A 16,158-nucleotide genomic window follows, 5' to 3' on the forward strand; every position below is an offset into this window, starting at 1 on the left:
AATTAGTCGCACATCAAAGAAAACAAAGAAGAGTGAGGAGTTTATAAAATGAGAGACCCATTAATTTATTGTTCTGAGATTTTAAATTGGATATAATGTCATCTCATTTTATATTTTCTCGTTTGATTCCTCTCCACTCACCACATGCATGATTTTTGTTCTTGAGTTGTACTTGTAACATTTAACCTTTATATATAGTAGGTTAAATTACACAATTAGTCCTTACACTTTAAAAGTTTATAATTGAGTCCCTAAAAAGAATTAAAATTTGTAATTTAGTCTCCGCCAGTCAAAAAGTATTGATTTAACAGAATATTCTTAAAATATTCTGTTAAAATAGAGAATATTCTGTTAAATCAAAAACTTTTTGAACGATAGGGACTAAATTACAAATTTTAATTCTCTTTAGGGACCCAATTATAAACTTTTAAAGTGTAGGGATCAATTTACAATTTTACTGAAAATGTAGGACCAATTGTGTAATTTAACCAATATATTATTGATTCATCTCTGGTATGTATTTTGTAAGTTATATAATTTAACCTTGATGATTATCATTAGGATAAGCTTTTCCCCGAACCTAAAATTATAAGATGGGCCATCAATTAATTACGAAATTAAAAAGGATTCCTAGCTAGAGAATAAAGTTAATGTTGTATTTAGTTTATCAGCTAATCCATCTTTAAGGCTAGCAGTGGAGCATGTAGGGCTGGTTAATACTGATTAGTGTTAAGTGTCATTCTAAGTGTGGCGCGCCATAACAAATAAAAAATATAAATTAAGAAAAAGGAAAACGCTTTATTGATATCTTTAATAAAGTGGGAAATTTTTAATTTGTCTCCTTAATGGCTCAGGCACATCAACGACGAAGGATAAATTTTATATTTAAAAGGTAAATGTTGTTCCATCCTAAAAGTAATGCGTGCATGCATGTGATTATATGATTCATGTGATATCTACAAATATTCTTCATTACAATCAATGATTGCTTCCCTTTTTGTTCTTTCTGTGAGTACCAAATAAAAAGAGAGATTTCGGATTCATACAGATAATATTGATGAGGAACAAGGGTTGTATATGCATGTATGAGAGTTTATACACAGGTTTGTATAATCGTATTCTAATGATTCTACAAGTTATAATAAAAATAATATAAGAAGAATCTCTTAATTATAACAAAATTTAAACTTTAAATAACTAATTAATTTGGTAATAACTTTTTTCCCTAGGTACTTAGATTTGATTTAGTAAAATTTTTTAAAAAGATATTTTTATTTTTCAAAAATATAAACTTCTGATTTTGTATTTGATAAATAAAAGAAAAATAAGTAAAAGATATGAACATTTTTTAAAAGAGAGTCACTTAAATAAAGATGTTGAAAATATATTTTTATAAAAATATTTTTTAATAATTAAAATTTAACACATATAATTGATTAAATCGTGTTATTTTTGTCAAAATTAGGCTAGACAAATTGATCTGACCGAAAAATGGTGAATCAAATATTGAACTAGTCTAAATTAATATTATTTTTTATAAAAAATGTCTACAATACCCTATTATAGAAAATAACTAAAATACTTCTATTATATATATTAATTTTAAGAATCCTAAATTTTAGTCCTTTATTTTTCTATCGTAGGGTTAAGATTTAAAATTAATATATATATATATATATATATATATATATATATATATATATATATATATATATATTATAATAAGAGTATTTTAATCATTCTCTATAATAAGGATATTGTAGTAATTTTTTATAAAAAAATAATATTAATTTAGACCAGTTCAAGATTTGATTCTCTATTTTTTCGGTTAAATCAAGTTGTCTAACCTAATTTTGACAAAAATAACATGATTTAATCGATTATATATATTAAATTTTAATTACTGAAAAACATCTTTAAAAAAAGACGTTTTAGGTGTCTTTATTTGAGTGGCTCCCTTTTTAAAATACCTAAGGTAGAGCCTTTTAAAAATAATTTGTGCTTATTAAAATTAAAAATTCTAATATAATTTTATACATTAATTAATATTAAATTTTAAATTAAAATTTAATTTTGATACACTGTCAATATAAAAGTATTTTACATGTGTATCTAATCATATAACGTTATATTAATAAAAATAACTGCCTTTTCATTGACTACGTGAATGGTCATCCAAAAAAATAATTATAATTGTACAGTTAGTGCATTAAATTAAACTCATTTAATTATAACATGAATGTCTATTATATTATTTTTAAATTTTAAAAGTTATTTTATCAAATACACTTGTTATTATTACTTGTGCTTATTAAAAGTTATTTTTAATTTAATTTACTAAACATATATACTATAACTTTTGAAAAATTATCTTTTAAGAGTTTAATTTTAATACGCTTATAGTGTAAAAAATTTTACACCATCGTACAATCACAACTGTTCTCTTAGATGATCATTTACGTTATCAATATAAAAGATAATTATTTTTGCTAATATTATATTATATGATTATTAAACGCACGTATAAAATGATTTTATACTAACAGTATATCAAAATTAAATTCATCTTTTAAAAATTAACTTTTATAAATTATTTTAAAAAATAAAAATTTTACCAAATTAAATCTTATTGTATTAGAGATACTACCGGAATAGATAGAGAGAGGTATCTATAAATCGTCTTGCGTTTTAAGCTGTTGATTTGATGTTTAATTGAAAATTTAACAGTTTTTGTTTTTTCTTTTTTTTGGGGTGTTAGAGCAGGGCTGAGCAGTAGTCCCACTAAAATTTGAATAATTTCACATAGTATACAAAAGTGTATTTTTTTGTCACGGATACAAAAGTGTTCAAAACTCGGAGATGATCCATGTAGGCAGAGACCCAAATCGAAACCCAAAATGAGGTATATGGGCTAGGGCCCAATAATCAATAGACATAATGATAGATAAAACAGTTCAAGACAAAAAAAAAAGAGGTTAAAACTCCAACTGCAACCAAGTCCAAGATAGAAAAAAAAAAAAACTCCAACTGAAACTAACCAATCTAATATATAAGATTTTTTAGAAAAGTTAGATTACCTATTTATGAAGTTAATTTTTAATTCACAATTTATTAAAGTGATACTAAAATATTAATAGATGAAATAAAAAGTATATCACTTGCAAATAGCTTCAAATATATTTACAAATCATCTTTATATATATATATATATATATATGGATAATGACAAGATGATCTCTTTTTCGAGTAATACACAGGATTAAAATTCTTGTCATTATTTTTTTACCTCCTCCTGTTCTTTGTACAACATTCCTCTATATAGTAGGAGAAACTAAACCATAGTTAATTACATTTTAATGTTCATGTCATGTATGTTACTCCTGGGATTACTTGTACATTAAACCATGTTCTCTGGTAAACTCAGTCGTAGAAGAAACAAGCTGCAGCAGCATGCAAGAAACACTTAACTAGGTATCTTATAATAATTTAAATGTACAATATTAGCACTAATCTTATTTCTTAATTACCTTGCACACATGAATGCCATGCCACAAAAGACGGCCTTAACAGACTGCTTCTGTCCAGCATAATCAAAAGCCAATGGCAGCATTTCATGAAGTGTTAGAAATGCCATTACTCCACCAACTGTGTATTATGTTTAATGCAATCAACAATAATTAATATTAACACAACATAACGTAACATATCATATTGCTAATTGCACACAAACCAATCAAGTTGCAAGGGCTAACCTGCTCCAAGCAAACCTTCAAGAATCTCAGGATTTAAGCTTCTAGGGAACAGACATGCTACATTGTTATGTAACAAGGGAAAATCATCATCATCATCATACTTTATATAATCTTTGAATTATTTATGTATATAGAGAATGTTTTGGATGGTGTATGTACCTATAATTATGACTCCTAAAGGCTCAGCAAACCCACAAAATGATGCCAATTTCAATGCCTGCCATTTACTAATTAAGAACCATGCATCCACAAATTAATGGTTATTGTTATATGTATGATATTTGATATGAAAGTCTACATCATAAACCGTAGATTTAACTAACAAGAGAAAAAGATCCAGATCTTATTACCTCTCTGTTGCAAAATAAACAGGAAGTGCAACAGCAATACCCTGGAAAAAAGATATATACAACAAGAGTCTCACAATTGTTTAACGTTAAACTAATTAAGGAATTTATTAATAAAACACTAAGATTATATTATAAGGTAAAATATAATTAAAAATACCTCTGGGATATTGTGCAGAGCAATGGCTAATGCAAGGTTAAGACCAACTCGAAGGCCCTATAAAAGAAGAATTAATGGCATAAAGTTACAATATTAAGGCATTAACATGCAACAATAACACTAAATTTGAAGTTTATTACCTTCATGGACCCAAGGAACACTGCCATTCCTTCAGGAAAATTATGTAAGCTAATACCAATGGCAGTGATAATTCCGCTGAACAAAACTTGACGGCGCTGCCTTTTCATAATGTCCCTGTTTCTACGATCTCCAACATTCTATTTTCAAGCATGCTATCATATTATAAGATTGTTTGTTTTTTACTCAACATATATAGCAGCTCAGCTACAATACCATGCATTTTATTTAAGATTTAATTTGGTAGATAGAAATTAAACAAGTTTAAGTAAAAGAACGAACCTTTGTCTTTTTATCGTCTGGAATGGGAACTGCTGTTGGTTCTGGGATAAATTTGGTTACAACAGCAAAGAATATGACACCAGCAAAAAACTGAAACAAAGAAGGTAAAAAATATATTCATTGTGAGAATAAATATGACTTTAATTAAACATTATATTATGGTAACCAATTTGGGTTGTTCGAGTGATCAGCCCACTCGTCTGTTTAAATAAGTGTTAGAAGTTCGAATCTCATCTTATGCATACAACAACCCATTGGCCAATACCAAACTTTTAAATAGAGTTCAGATCCACGGTGGATTAGTACTTAATCTTTGTCGGGCTGAGAGATACCGTTAATTAAAAAAATATTATATTATAATAACCAACTTGGGTTAGTGGAGTGATCAACTCACTCGTTTGCTTAAGCAAGTGTCGGTATTTCGAATCCCGTTTTAGATCCACTACGGAGTAGTCTGTCGGGTTGAAAGATACCGTGGATAACAAAAAAACACTATATTATGGTGAATAATAATAATATATAAGAGAACTTACCCAAAGGTTTCCTTTGAGATATCCAAGTGAGTTAATAGCATTATGAGCAAGGTCAAAGAATGAAATGCTCAGCATCAAACCAGCAGCAAAACCCTTTATGATTAGAATGTGAATGCTTAAGTAATCAAAAAATATTGAGTTTGATTAATCAATAATGAAACATTATATATGTATACCTGCAACAGTCCAAGCAACTTTAAACTTGGAGTTTTGTTGATTATTACAGAGAGTCCACCTGTTCAACATAGACAAGTTTGTGTGAATGAAGCAAATTAGAGTTTTGATGGAAAGAAATGAAATTAAATAGTACCTATAGAAGTACTCAAGCCACCAATGCATGAGAGAGCAAGACCAACCATGAGCTGAGAATCCATGACCTTGAATTAAGGATGTCACGGCTCTATTCAATGCAACACAATACAAATATTGATAAGTGAAAGAAGAAAATAGTTGGACTGCACCGGTTATTGTTATTGTTATTTTTATATAGCAATAATAATATTAATAAGTAACCGTTTGTGGAGGGAAATGAGAGGGATAAGGTATGTGGTATTTGAATATTCGAAAGCACAAGAACTAAACAAAACTAAATTAGACATGATAGCAAAAGAAAGAGATGGATTGTGAAGTTGGTCCACGAAAAGCACTACTTTATTATTTTCTCCTCTTTAGGTTGGGTAGAGATACATATGTATATGTTATCATAGGTGAACCTAATTCTTTTCGAATAAGTTACTACCATGACCAGATGCGCAAAGATTTATATCCTCTAAAATATAATAAAAATAAAGTGTAATATTTAAAAATAAAATATACAAATACATGCATTATATATTTTTGAAATCATTAATAGAAAATATTAAAGGATCAATATTTTTAGTGGAAAAATTAAATGAAAAGTTAACTAGTACAAATATTAGCTCAGGTGCAAGACAAATGAAAAAAATTATTCATCATTTAACATTTTTTATTATTAATTTTCTCTTAACATTTTTTTTTATCAAAGATACGAGATTCGAACCCGCGACTTCTTAATTGAGTATGGGGAGATTATGTCATTTGAGCTATAACTCATTGGCTTCTCTTAACATTTGTCTTCATTTTTTCGTTATTTTGTATTCTCAATCCGAAAACCAATGATTAATATGATATATATCGGAGTTTTATTTAAAAATTGATCATTGACCAATAAATTAATACATATATAAAATAAAATTTAAAATTTACATAAACATATTAGTAAATTAATTACTAGACCAACTCTAACTTGATTTCTTTGTTTTTCATGTTGCCTATCTACCACTCTCCATATTACATTGATTTGAAATATTTTTTTGGACAAGGGATGGATTTGAATTTTGATTTTTGACCATGCATTACAGAAGTCTTCTACATACTGGGCCTCGATTTTACTTAGCATCTATAATAATGGATCTCCAACATGGAAGAAGAATGGCCCATAAATTGGGCCAGCGCACTCCACTTGTCACGTGCAAATATTTTTCTTTTTTTCACTTTTTCTCCTTCTTTTTGTTCAATGTTCTGTGAATGGTTGCATGAATCTTCTCCTTTGTTCGCCTCCAACACTGCCACAAAAAAGACCATTGCTGCCGCCAAACTTCTACTCAATTATGGCGGCTAATACTCTTAAACCCTAACCCCCAATCTCCAATTTTCCCACGTTTATTTTCCCTCACTTTCCCGAGAAAAAACAGTAAAAAGAAAATTCCGATGGCCACCGGACTCGCCCTCAGATTCAGATCCCGCCTCCTCCATACCACCTCACTCCTCCACTCCTCCCTTCTCCACACACGCCACCCTACCGCCGCCAATCTCTCGACGTCTCTCGCAGCTGCCTCCTTCATCCGTTCCATCGACTCACCTTCCGCCCTCCCCTTCGCTTTCTCTATCCACCAGCGTCTCCTCTCCACGGCGGCTCGGCGCTCGGCATCTCGACCAAAGAAAACGGTTGACATCGGCGCGCGAGCCAGGCAGATGCAGACACGGCGCCTGTGGACCTACGCCCTAACGTTCGGATGCATCGCGGGGTTCATCGTCATCGTTCTGAACAACGTCCAGGACCAGTTAGTGTTCTACGTTACTCCATCGGAAGCTCTCGAAAAGTACGCTCAGAACCCTACGAAGACGAAGTTCCGATTGGGAGGTTTGGTCCTGGAAGGCAGCGTCGTGCAGCCTGCATCTTCGGCAGAGATGGAATTCGTGGTCTCCGATCTGATCACCGATATTCTTGTCCGGTTTCAGGGTTCGCTCCCCGATCTCTTCAGGGAAGGTCATTCTGTGGTGGTGGAAGGGTTCGTGAAGCCGTTCACCGATGAGATCAGGAATCAGGTGTCCGCCAAGAGCGTTTCCGGAAAGGCAAGGAGCGGAGACTGCTATTTTTCCGCCACGGAGGTTTTAGCAAAGCACGACGAGAAGTATATGCCTAAGGAGGTTGCGGCGGCTATTGAGAAGAACAAGAAGATCATTGAGGAGGCTGCAGTGAAAGAAGCGGAGTCAGCGGCAGAGGCTGCAGTGGCAGCAAAGAGCTCTTAGGTGGATTCTCTGCCTAATTTTTGGTAAATTTTAAATTTAATTTCTTGGGATTAAATTGTGAACTGAATTTAATATCCCAAATGATACTATTTATACTGTTAAGATTTTTGGAGGGATGAGAATTGTTTAACCGTAGTCCATAGGATGAGGTTGAATTTTTTATTGTAATAATTAGGATGACCTACTCATTGGTAAAGAACAAAGTTTGGATATTGGATTGGAAGAGTGATCAATTTTGATTGTTACTGAGGCACTTTGTAGTGTTGTTGTAATGCATAGTTACTATACAATGATGATATTTCTTAAATAAATAAGAAACATTTACAAGGTTTGTAACCAAATATTAATGATTTGATGTAATTATCAAATTATGTTCTCTGGACTGCATATTCTTGTGCTTGAATTCGGTTTGAACTTGTGCCTTTAGCTTGCTATTAGCTATGGAAGTGAGCTTTCAACTTTCAAGCTTTACTTGCTACAGTGCTGTCTGTTAAGTTCATCTGATTCTGTGTATTCTATTAGAGTTTGCATTTGCAAGCACCCTTGGAAATTGATTTAGTGCTTTCTATAAGATTGTAAAATCTCAAGTTTGTAGCTACATAACCCATCACTGGGTCTTTGAACTTCATTTGATCATTCTGTTGTATTAGAATTTGTGAATCCATTGGGAGATTGACCTTTGTAAGGTTTATGATGTAGATACAATGCTGAGAGAAAATATGTTGCTTTTGCTTTAAAGGATCTAGGTTGTTGATATATTATAGGAGAAATTATTGTATGCTCTTGGAGTACAAGGAAAGAGAACGAGGTATAATTGTGTATGTTTAGGGTTTAGGGATTAAGAACAGGCAGTCAACCAAAACATTTGGTAGTTGATGAACATAGAGCATTTGGTTTGGGATTTACTGGTTTAGTTGCTTATGATGCGCATACTTAGAGTTATTTGATTGCAGACATTGTTGTAGTTGCTAGATCCTCGGGGAAAAGAAAAGGCATGGGTGAAGGAGGTAACTTGGAATGGGTATTTTCAGTTATTCAAACTTGAGTCGAGTTCTGTTGGTTTTTGTGTGTGTTGCAGATATAGTTCCCTGATATTAGAAGCGTGAAACTGATCTCTTAATTCCTATTTTTCTGTAGTTTCAATTGCAACAAATATATTGTTCTTTCTACAGACTACAGTTTATGTTGTGAACACATGTAACCGAAGTACAGAACCGAACAATTGTGTTGATTACTTTTGGCCGGAATAAACATTCTCACATTTGAATATGAAATGCAAGTTGAGGATTTTTCTTTATCACCTTTTTGTTTGAACATCTAGACCTGTGAACATAGTATTATTAGTTTTAAACTTTTAATTACTCTGAAAGTTCCGAGTGTTTGCACAAAGTACTTGCTAGTATCTTACATAGCATGTGCTTCGGTGCTTGTATAATTGGTAAAACAATTGATATATGTAGTGAGTACTTGTTTGGTTTAAGTTATTACTTTCATATTTTGTGACCCTTTTAAGAGCACCGCTTATAGAACGGGAAAGGAAAAAGAAGACACAGAACAACCCATCACATAATACACGTACAAATTTCTCTTCTTGTCCACAATAGATTAGATAGGATGAATTGAATTAGACCCTAATCAATAATTAGGGACGAAGAATAAGATAATACAATCAAGTAATCAACATAATAAATAAACAACAAATATTTTAGCCCATTTAAAATTTAACCAAAAAAATAAAGATGCAGGGAGAATTTAGTCGCGGAGAAGGGCAAGGAAAGAGAGGATCAACGTGGAGCAAACAAATGTAGCAGAATATGTGACCATAGATCCAGCTCCAGCATCCATGGGTGCCGGAGCCGGCGCTTCGCCACTCTGTGCCCTCACTGCATCAGCAAACATAAGTGCCACGATGAAGACCATGAAGAACACTGCTCTGCTAATGCGTGCCATTTAGATGCAAAGAAGAAAGGGAACAGATATACTTGAAGCTTATAAGCTTTAGAATAGCTAGGGAGGTGGAGAAATTATCTTGTATGTGTTGAAAAATGCAATAACTCTTGGCTTATTTATAGCATTCACTAATCACTCTACATTATTGTGGGTAATCATTGTTATGACTTATTAGATAAATGAATAATTTTTAAGTTAATGAATTGAGCAATTGAGTTTAGAGACGGCAACGTCTCTAATGCTTTTGAATTCTTTTGAGGTTGGCGTAGGACCCCCACACACACCAGACAGGTCATTTTTGTTTGCTGCTTTGTGGTGGTCCCTTAAAGCAGGCTTCAAACGGCTACCCAGTACCCATAAAAGTATGTTTGAGGCAGAATCCAACGGCTATATACTTGGGGATGAAGTTGTGATTTGGTTCTTAAATTTAAAATAAACTTGAAGAACATGCAAAACTATAAACCAGGTAAGTATGAGGATGATCCAGTGGTGCAAAATTGTTCATAATTTGTTCTAGGTAAGTGGACCCATGGCCAGAGTGGCCAACGTTAGAAGCTAGGGAATATGATATGAACAAGAAACAAGGTGGCTGTTGTTGACATTGTTTTGTTTTATTTTGCATACATATGTTAAAACTTAAAAGCATTATCTAATATTAGTAGATTAATAATGATTGATCTCTCTATTAATTTACTCGTATATTTATTAAATATATTTAATGGTAATAAATTTAAGATTTGTCAAATTATGGAAAATTTGATTTTTTTTTTCTTTTGTTTTTCAAAAAACAAAAATTGCATACCAAATTTCTCATTTGTTTTAAGATGATACAGTATCGATCTGAAAATGATTTCCTATAATTTTCGTTTTGACGTCAGACAAACAAAATAAAGACATGGTGACAAATAGAATAAACTACCAAAATTGATTCTGAAAGATTTAACGGTGACAGATTTGACCATAAAAGAAAAAAAACTAACTTGTAATCTAAATGATTAATTTCATTTGTCGAAGCTAACCAAATCCAATCGGGGATGAACGGCATTAGTGATTTAGTCTAGGTGTCATGTTATTGAATACGTGTCACTTGTGACGTGGATATTCGAATTTAAAATTAAATCAAAATTATGCTGATAATGGTGATTTAAGCAAAGACACTGAATGTGACTCTTCATTTCGTGCTCTTTATCTCATGAAACTCTTGCCCTAACAGAATCTTCCGTCACTTAAATATTCAATCAACAAGAACATACAATATTCAATATTCTATTTAAATCCAACCAAAACAGTAACAATTAAACTTAGAAACTGGAAGAATATGGAGCATAAACAACATTCAATCAAATATTAAAACCCTATCTAATCCATCCGCCATTCAACCATTACCAACATAAGAAAAAATAAATAAATTTTTGTAACTTCACAAAAAAGCTAGAACGATTCACGAACTTATCCGTGTATGTGTCGTTGTTTTGGCGCTAAGGAGTGAATCTCCTTCCTTCAAGAGACAACCCCTCACGCATTCTGATAGATTGATGAGCACCACAAGAACGCTAGTATCACCCAAACACTACTCTCTTCTCACTATAATTTCAATGGTGATCAAGTTACAGAAGACTCTGCTAGGACAAGGATTTCATGAGATAAAGAACGCGAAATGAAGAGTCACACTCAGAGTCTTTACTTAAATCACCATTTTCATTAATTTTGATTTAATTTTAAATTCGAATATCCAAGTCCCACAGGTGACACGTGTTCAGTAACGTAAGCTAAATTACTAATGCTATCCATCTCCGAATAACATTTGGTTAGTTTTGACGAACAGAGTGAATCATTCAAAGTTATAAGTTAGTTTTCTTTTTTTCATAGTCAGCATTAAAATATTTTAGGGCCAATTTTAAGGTAGCGTTTGGAGAGACGGAGGGCAGAGATTGAAATAAGTCAATGTGGGAGACAGATTGAAATAAGAATGAATTTTTAATTTAATTTACACAAAGAGTAAAATTGGAATTAATTAATTGAAATGAGGGTATTTTAAGTAAAAAATATTATTAAAGTTTTAGTCTTTGTCTTCAAAAATTTTCAGTCTCCTGTATCTTCACTTTCTGAAGGTACTAAAATACTAAAATTTTAGAGATAGAAACTGAAATTTTACTACCAGTCCTTGGACCAACAAACATAATACTGAATCGCAATTTTCCAATCTTCGTCCCAATACCTCAAAATAAACACTATCTAATAGTTTATTCGTAACAAATATTTATCTAGACAATTCACTCATATCCAATTCTTATACTTTCACTAAATAAAAAAATATAAATAAATTACACAGTGAAGTGTCAATATTATTATTAAGAAATATTATATGCATTACTTTTGTATAAATTTTTTATATATATATATATATATATTTTTTTTTTACTTTTAACGATTAAAATGATTAATTAATAAAAATTTATTTTTTTATATCATAAAAAATTAAAAATATATAAAATACAAATTACTACAAACATTATTATTATTGGCAAAATGACAAAACGTGTGACAACTGACAATTGCACCAAAAATATATTTATTAAAAAGGGAATTATAGTATATAGATCAACATGTATACAGAAATTTTTTATTCTTTCTGCGTAAATGTCTGAGGAACACATGGTTAAGGAGTCGAGCTGTGGAGAAATGGCAGGACAGAAGAGGGGTTTTTCATGGTTGGCTTGGCGCCTCACATAATCTCTCTGCAAACGTAAGGATTTATTAAGCTGAATTTCCTCTTCTTAAAAAATGGACTTTCTGTAACGGTTTATTGTTATTCTTTTTTTTCTTGTAAGGAGTTAAAAAAATACAAAAGAGAAACGGTTCAAAAGAAAAATTGCCTATAGAATGAAACTAATACATGGAGGTGTCTTTGTTAGATTTTTTTTTTGGTGACTTAAAAGAAAATAAACAAAAACTAAGGAAAAAAAAAAAAAAACAATAAACTGCTTAAGAAAGGCAGTCTCGCTGAATACTACTCTCAAACTTCTTCCAAGGCAATGAAAGCTCCACTTGGGGAGAAATAGTCCTCATTGCAGTCTTTGCCATGATGTCTGCTACTGTATTTGCATCTCTCAAGATCAACCGAAGATCAGCACGCCATTTCTAAGACATGATATCTCGGATTTTTAACACCAAAGGATCAATAAACCCAGAGCAATCTTATAAATTATTGACAATAGTAAAAGCCTCCACACAGTCTGTCTTTGTTAGATTTGATTAGAGTATTGAGGTGATTTTTGTTTCTTAATAATAAGAAATACACAATGTAAATAAAAAGGAAAATAGAATACAATGAAATAAATCCAATATAGATAAAATAGAAAATTTAAAAGTGTACATGAATAATGTGAGGCGTATTTAATTATTGAAGTAAAATAAAAATTAAAGAAGATGAAGTAAAAAATAAAAAATAAAAAATAGGATAAAAAATGAGTATATATTATGTCATGTTGTTTTCTTTGTCTACTTTTTAAGTTAAACCCGTGAAAAAAATACAATATAAATAAAGATATTATCGAAATTAAAAATAAAATAGTTTGAAATGATTTAATGAAATATTTTTTGATTGAATTATTTAGGCTTTTTGAAAATAATGCTAAATATTGTTTTATAGGAATTTTTTATATATAAATTAATGAAATAAATATTGTGTTATCAATATGTTTAATTTAAGAAGTATTTATATTTTTTTAGAATTTTACATATTTTATTTATAGTTCAAACGAAATAAGTATACACAAAATTTGGATTATTAATTTTGTTCCTACAAAAGATAGGTGGTTAGTTAGGAAAGAAATGATTAATTAAAAATTTTAAAGTTATAAAAATTTATATTTAAATTAAATTTTTATGAATAAAATTAAATAGGTAAGCATTGTTACTACTATCTTATATTAGTCTAGAAAAAACATGATAGTAGTTAGAGGAAAGATTAATTACAATTGTGAACCTTATGGTTTAGATGGAAAATGTTTTTGATCACCAATTTTTTGTTGCATACAAAATCGTACTTGACATTAAACGTAGTTTTATAATAGTATTTTGGACAATTATACCCTCACTCAAATATCATTATTTTTGTCGTCGTCGCCTTCAGCCGCGCCTCGCAGCACGTCGCACTCGCGACGGATTGCGCCATAGCCTTGCCACGAGTCACCGTCTTCTCGCAGCAACGCGCCTGTCCCGTTGAACTCGAGTTCATTGTCGTTGTCGGGGTGGTGGTGGTGGTGGTCGTGTTCTTTGCGTCCTCTAGTAATGTCTCTTTCTCAGACAGTACATTCAAAACAAACCAAAGTTTTGTTCAATGTTCTTGGTAATTAGGGTTATGAATTTTTGGTCTCTTGCAATTGAAAATGAATTTAGGAATTATTGGTTATTGTAATTGGATATGAGTTTTGCTAATAGAAGAAGAAGAATTTTAGTTCTAAGCTGTGTTGATGATTCTGAATTTTGACGATGATGATGTTTTTCTTGTTAGTGACAATGGTTTTGGTGATGAATTGTTGTTTTGGTGTTGATCTGTGTGTAGCTGTTTATGTAGGTTGGATATTTTTGTCAGATATACATGAATAGATGGTGATTAGGTGATAGTCGATGGGGTGATGCAAATGGTGATGGAATGGGGTGGGGTGGTGGGGTTTAGGTGAGAAGAAAGAGAGGGACATTTTTGTCACCTAAGATATTAATCTTTTGAAAAAGGGCTATTTTAAAATTACCTTGAACCTTAGGGACAATTCTGTATGTGAAAAAAAAGGTTGAGGATGAAAAATAATAAAAGTTGACATAAACATTATATAAAACATTAATATCAAATATAATAAAAGTTGAGTATGAAAAATAATAAAAATTGATATTAAAATAATATCAAATATATTATATCTTTTTAAAAGATTAATATTATATAGATACTACTATTTTAGTTACTATAAATATAAACTATTAAATTATAAAAAAGTTGACATTGTTGAGTAACTCCTCTACTTTCGACACTACTTGCAATAATTCTTAATCTTTTTTTGGATCAACATATGAACTTCTATTTTTTCAAATAATAAAATTTTTATGATTTTTTAAAGTTTCGATTAATTTTTTAAGGATTTAGGATTTAGAATTTTTTTAATATCTTGAAGAAATTAATTTGTTTATTTTTAAGTTATAAATTTGAGATTAAAAAATTTTAAAAAATAATAAATAATAAATTATCAATAAATAAAAATAAAAATATTATAAGTTATTTGAATTTTTTTAAAATTTAAAATAATTAAATTTAAATCAATTTAGGTATAATACTAAAATTATTACGTTATTATTATATGTAATCATTATGGTAAAAATTTATAAATATTTATAATTTTATTTATTTTTTAATTTTATTTAATTTGAAGCAAATATAAAAATTTATATTTAAAATATTTTTTTGTCGCATAATTTTAATGCCTAAAATTTTTTTTATTATTTTCTGCTCTAAAACAAATAACATTTTTTTTGTCTTTGGATAATTAATTCCAGTTTTTCACCATTAAAAAGTTCATGAATATCTGATCTAAACAAAAAGCTCACTTAGTCATACTATTTTAACGGATAATAATAACACTAATTGACTTCACAAGTTGATGCTCCTACTGATTTGTTGAGTGAGGTACTCCTCTAAAAAAGCGAACTATACATGTGTCAATTTAAGGTAAATTTAAGAGAAATATCTGTAAATTTACATCTTTATTATAGAACGACCCTAATTAAAAATATATACACATAACATAACATTACAAATGGCGATGATTGGAAGAAGCACACAAAATCCCTTATTCAAATCAAATAAATTATTTTCCTATAGTATTATTTTGTTTTGTATTTTATTTTCTTCACCTTTTTTTTTCTTGTTCAAATATAGTAATTAATCTACAGAATTTATTAACAATTGCTTAATGAGAAGAACAATTCTGACAAACTATATTTAATCATATTGACTGAATCAATGAAGAACAAAAATAGTTTCGAAAAATGTTGGAACTGAATGAACATCCTTGATCAATGCAAAACCATACACGTGAAATGCAAATTCCGTCCACACAATAACTATATAAATTAGCCTCCAAAGAATCATATCTTCATCACATTACATTCAAAACAATAAAATCCTCTAATAAAGTTTATTGTCTACTACCAAAGTAGCCATCACATTCAATAATAAAACCCACCTTGCCAACTATGGAAATGAAGAAAATCTCTCTTGTCCTCGTTGTGGTCGCCGCCTTGATTGCGGTGGCTATGGCCCAAGCTGCCCAGCACACGGCCACAGCCGCCGCAGCCGGGGCCCAGGCGACACCAACAGAGACTGTGACCACGGCACATCCGGCGACTACAGCAACTCCGGCTGTGACCGTGACCACAACCCATCAAGCCCC

At 30.7% G+C, this 16,158-nt stretch overlaps 3 protein-coding genes across 3 annotated transcripts; 1 reads left to right on the top strand and 2 right to left on the bottom strand.

The window, feature by feature from the left end:
• Positions 1–3,152: 3,152 nt before the first annotated feature.
• LOC107634094 (zinc transporter ZTP29-like) lies at positions 3,153–5,696 on the bottom strand. The gene is made up of 11 exons (XM_016337671.3): positions 5,523–5,696; positions 5,389–5,447; positions 5,213–5,305; positions 4,680–4,769; positions 4,400–4,537; positions 4,260–4,316; positions 4,103–4,143; positions 3,912–3,979; positions 3,753–3,809; positions 3,528–3,645; positions 3,153–3,440 (listed from the first exon to the last, which is right to left on the bottom strand). Exons 1-11 carry the CDS (start codon positions 5,584–5,586, stop codon positions 3,398–3,400), a joined length of 828 nt encoding a protein of 275 aa, XP_016193157.1. The 5' UTR covers positions 5,587–5,696; the 3' UTR covers positions 3,153–3,397.
• A 1,035-nt stretch (positions 5,697–6,731) lies between these two features.
• On the top strand, positions 6,732–8,106 carry G1 (transmembrane protein G1P-related 1). Its single transcript, XM_016331685.3, has one exon. The coding sequence runs from the start codon at positions 6,944–6,946 to the stop codon at positions 7,763–7,765; it is 822 nt and encodes a 273-aa protein (XP_016187171.1). The 5' UTR covers positions 6,732–6,943; the 3' UTR covers positions 7,766–8,106.
• Positions 8,107–9,379: 1,273 nt separating this feature from the next.
• Positions 9,380–9,816, bottom strand: LOC148569699 (uncharacterized). The gene has a single exon (XM_088510164.1). The coding sequence runs from the start codon at positions 9,713–9,715 to the stop codon at positions 9,518–9,520; it is 198 nt and encodes a 65-aa protein (XP_088366290.1). The 5' UTR covers positions 9,716–9,816; the 3' UTR covers positions 9,380–9,517.
• Between the last annotated feature and the right edge of the window lie 6,342 nt (positions 9,817–16,158).

Source organism: Arachis ipaensis, chromosome B3, assembly GCF_059453495.1.
Source record: "Arachis ipaensis isolate K30076 ecotype BB chromosome B3, ASM5945349v1, whole genome shotgun sequence".
Classification (NCBI taxonomy): domain Eukaryota; kingdom Viridiplantae; phylum Streptophyta; class Magnoliopsida; order Fabales; family Fabaceae; genus Arachis; species Arachis ipaensis.

What these genes read in the sequence shown, in the direction of transcription:
- LOC107634094 (XM_016337671.3), bottom strand. Translation starts at nt 5,586, where the DNA reads ATGGATTCTCAGCTCATGGTTGGTCTTGCTCTCTCATGCATTGGTGGC. An exon ending in TGGCTTGAGTACTTCTATAG is followed by an intron (nt 5,448 to 5,522) that starts GTACTATTTAAT and finishes TATGTTGAACAG; the next exon opens with GTGGACTCTCTGTAATAATC. An exon ending in GTTTATTTTGCAACAGAGAG is followed by an intron (nt 3,980 to 4,102) that starts GTAATAAGATCT and finishes GTTCTTAATTAG; the next exon opens with TAAATGGCAGGCATTGAAAT.
- G1 (XM_016331685.3), top strand. Translation starts at nt 6,944, where the DNA reads ATGGCCACCGGACTCGCCCTCAGATTCAGATCCCGCCTCCTCCATACC.
- LOC148569699 (XM_088510164.1), bottom strand. Translation starts at nt 9,715, where the DNA reads ATGGCACGCATTAGCAGAGCAGTGTTCTTCATGGTCTTCATCGTGGCA.